At 29.4% G+C, this 3,840-nt stretch overlaps 1 protein-coding gene across 1 annotated transcript in view; it reads left to right on the top strand.

The window, feature by feature from the left end:
• LOC107633106 (zinc finger MYM-type protein 1-like) overlaps positions 1 to 2,820 on the top strand; it is an 11,555-nt gene extending 8,735 nt beyond the window's left edge. The window contains exon 4 of the mRNA XM_016336741.1: positions 788 to 2,820. Within this exon, the coding sequence (XP_016192227.1) occupies positions 788 to 2,820 (2,033 nt within the window). The remainder of the gene's footprint in view (positions 1 to 787) is intronic.

The following is a 3,840-nucleotide window of genomic DNA, read 5'->3' as shown; positions in this document are numbered from 1 at the left end:
ATTATACATAAAAAAAAATATATCTCACACACACACACATATATATATATATATATATATAAAACAAGCTCTTAAAATTTTTATAAATAAAAAATTAATTAATTTATATTTGTACAATATATAAAATAATTACTATATTATTATATTATAGATTAAAATTCACTAATTTAAATTTATTTTTATTTTTAATATAAACATTAGAAATAAATAAAATTTTTATAACTAAATGTAGTGTAGCAAAATATATATCATATTAATTAGTTTTTAAAAAATTTTGGAAAAATAGTTTCTTTCTAATAAAGTGTTATTAGAAAATTAACATTATCAAAGCTAATTTCAACCAATACGATATAATCAAGGACGGATACATGGGGGGCGGCCTGAGCCCCCCAGCTTTTAAAAAAAAAAACATTAGTAGTAAAATTTAAGCCTAATCCATAAACTGTAATAATTTTTAAATTTTTTAAATCCCTAAATTGACTAACAGAAACACTAGTGACTAGATTACCTTTTTTCTTTGACGTTTAGGATTCCTTATGCAGCCATAGTCCATAGCCACGCACTGACGCACGATGCCCTCCACTCCACTTAATCATTGACCACTATCTTACTCTCACAACAGTACAACTATATACAAGACAATGTACATTTTATTATATATTTTAAATTTTAAATTTTTTATTATATATCTTAAACAATTACTATGCAGATTTTATTGTTCTTGTTGATATAATATTTAGACTTTATTTATTCATGTGAGTATATAATTATTTGATTTTTTTTTCAGATAAAAAGAAATTAGAATATTTTATGATGAGAAAGCAAAGTAAAATTGATGCAATTTTTAAGAGAAAAGCTGCTGATAATGTTGGAGTTCAAACAAGTCGACTCTCTAATCTTATTTCACAAGAAGTTCAAGTAAGTGAACTCTCTAATCTTACTCAAAATACACATGAACATGAAGCCAAAGTTCCAAGATTAGAAAGAGATGTTGATATCTCTTTACTAGAAAGGGATCCAGAAAAGCGACGTCCAATTTGGCAGTATAATGTCAATGAACGTGACAAGATTCGTAGAGCATACATAATAGCTGGGCCATACCAACCAACAAATATTAGCTATCCAGCTTCTGGTAATAACAATCACCGTCGATATTTTCAATCTTCTTGGTTTAAGAAATTTTCAAGTTGGTTAGAATATTTACTAGAAAAAGATGCTGCTTATTGTTTGCCTTGCTACTTGTTTAGTAAACATTATGGTGCTCGCAATGATGGAAAAAATGCATTTTCAGAGTTAGGATTTAGTAATTGGAAGAGAGTAAACAATGGAGTGAATTGTGCATTTGTATGTCACGAGGGTTCTATTCCTAATTCTCCTCATAATTTATGTGTGAAATCTTGTGATGATTTAATGGCTCATTCTAAGCATATAGACAAAGTTCTTGATAGGCATAGTGATGAAACTATTGCAAATAACCGATTAAGGTTGAAGACATCTATTGATGCTATTCGATGGCTTGCATTTCAAGCATGTGCATTTAGAGGCGACGATGAAAGTCCTGGATCTTTGAATAGGGGAAATTTTATTGAGTTAATTAAGCTTTTAGCTTCATGTAATCAGAATGTTAATAATGTTGTCCATGAAAATGCTCCTGGAAATGCTCAATATATATCTCCCGATATTCAAAAAGATATATTGCATATCTTTGCTAGAAAAGTGCGTGCAACAATTCGAGAAGAAATTGGTGATTCTAAATTTTGTATAATTATTGATGAAGCAAGAGATGAGTCAAAGCGAGAACAAATGGCTATGGTTTTGAGATTTGTAGACAAGCATGGTTGTGTTCAAGAAAGATTTTTTGATCTTATACATGTTTCTGATACGTGTTCTTTGACATTGAAAACAGAAATTTCATCAGTTCTTTCTCGTCATAATCTTGATGTTCAAAATCTTAGGGGACAAGGGTATGATGGAGCTAGTAATATGTGTGGTGAATGGAATGGATTACAAACTCTATTTTTGAAAGATTGCCCTTTTGCTTATTACATTCATTGTCTTGCTCATCGATTACAATTAGCACTTGTTTCTGCAGCCAAAGAAGTTTGTTATGTTCATCAATTCTTTTCAAAATTTACCCTAATTGTGAATGTTGTGACTGTTTCTCCTAAACATCATGATCAGTTAAGGGTTGCTCAAGCAAATAATGTTGCAAACTTAATTGTCAATGATCAAATTGTGACAGGTAGTGGACTTAATCAAATTGGTACTTTGCAAAGAGCTGGAGATACTAGATGGGGGTCTTATTTGAATTCTGTACGTAGCTTGCTATGCATGTTTGATGCTACTTGTGAAGTTCTTGAAAAAAGCACTGAAGAAGGTAATTTCTCCACTCGTGGTGATGCTAGTGCTGCTTATGATGCTATCACATCCTTTGAATTTGTCTTTGTTTTGCATTTGATGAGAAATATTTTGGAAGTTAGTCATGATCTTTGTCAAGCTTTGCAACGAAAAAATCAAGACATATTGAATGCTTTAACTCTGGTTTCTACTACCAAGACTTTAATCCAACGAATGAGAGAATCAAGTTGGGAGGCTTTCATAAAAGAAGTTATATTATTTTGTGAGAAACATGAAGTTGAAGTTCCTGATTTGAATGCAATGCATATTCCTAGAAGAGGCCGAACTCGCAAAATTGTTGACCAAATTTCAGTGGAGCATCATTACCGTGTTAATTTATTTCTGGCTGTAATTGATACACAGTTGCAAGAGATTAATGGAAGATTCAATGATAATATGGTGGAATTGCTTACTTTAAGTTAAACTTTAGATCCCAGAGAAAATTATAAGCTCTTCAGTGTCAACAAAGTATGTGAATTAGTAGAACGGTTTTATCCAGGTGACTTCACTGACCAAGAGAAATTTCACATTAGAATGCAAGCTCAACATTATGAACTTGATGTTCCTAATCATGTTGAGTTAACTAACTTGTGCACAATTTCGGAGTTATGTCAAGGATTAACGAAGACAGGAAAGTCTTTAACATATCCTTTGATTGATCGTTTGATTCGCTTGGTATTAACTCTCTCTGTTTCAACTGCTACAACTGAGAGATCTTTTTCAGCTATGAATATTGTGAAGAATAGACTCAGAAACAAAATGGAAGATGAATTTCTTGCTAATTGTCTTTTGATTTATATTGAGAAGAAGATTGTTGAAAGATTTGACACCGATTCTATTATCGACGAATTTTATGATATGAAAAATCGACGTGTACCACTTCGTTAGTAACAAGTACACATGTTTTTTTGTACTTTAAATATATAGTCTCTGTCGTTATATTTTTGTAATGCATCTTACATTATAATTTATTTACATATTTTTTTAATATTATATATGTTATTGGCCCCCCACAATAACATTTCTGGATCCGTCCCTGGATATAATAGGTTATTAAATATATTTAATACAAAACACATTGAATATAAACTTTTGTTGAGTTTAAATTTTAAATAATTTTTAATTGAATTTCAACTATTCTTATTTTAAAGAGTTAGAATATTTTAACATCATCTTTTTCATATCTTTTTAATTGAGTCTTTGATTTTTTAAATTATAAACCTTATTTATAATTAAGGGTAATGTTTCAACACCATCAATTAGCCACACATACAAAAATACGGGAACAATTTTATAGTCATAATTATAATCTAACTTTATAAGCAATACAATAAAACTATATATAAATAATATAACTAAATTTTATCTACATCTATAGTCACATTTCATAAATAATATAATTAAATTATATTTATGTTTATAATTAAAATATGAATAAAAATA

The sequence above is a fragment of the Arachis ipaensis genome, chromosome B03 (genome assembly GCF_000816755.2).
Source record: "Arachis ipaensis cultivar K30076 chromosome B03, Araip1.1, whole genome shotgun sequence".
In the NCBI taxonomy this organism is placed as follows: Eukaryota; Viridiplantae; Streptophyta; class Magnoliopsida; order Fabales; family Fabaceae; genus Arachis; species Arachis ipaensis.
Note: the sequence above shows the minus strand (reverse complement) of the source record. Positions and strands in the feature narration are given on the sequence as shown.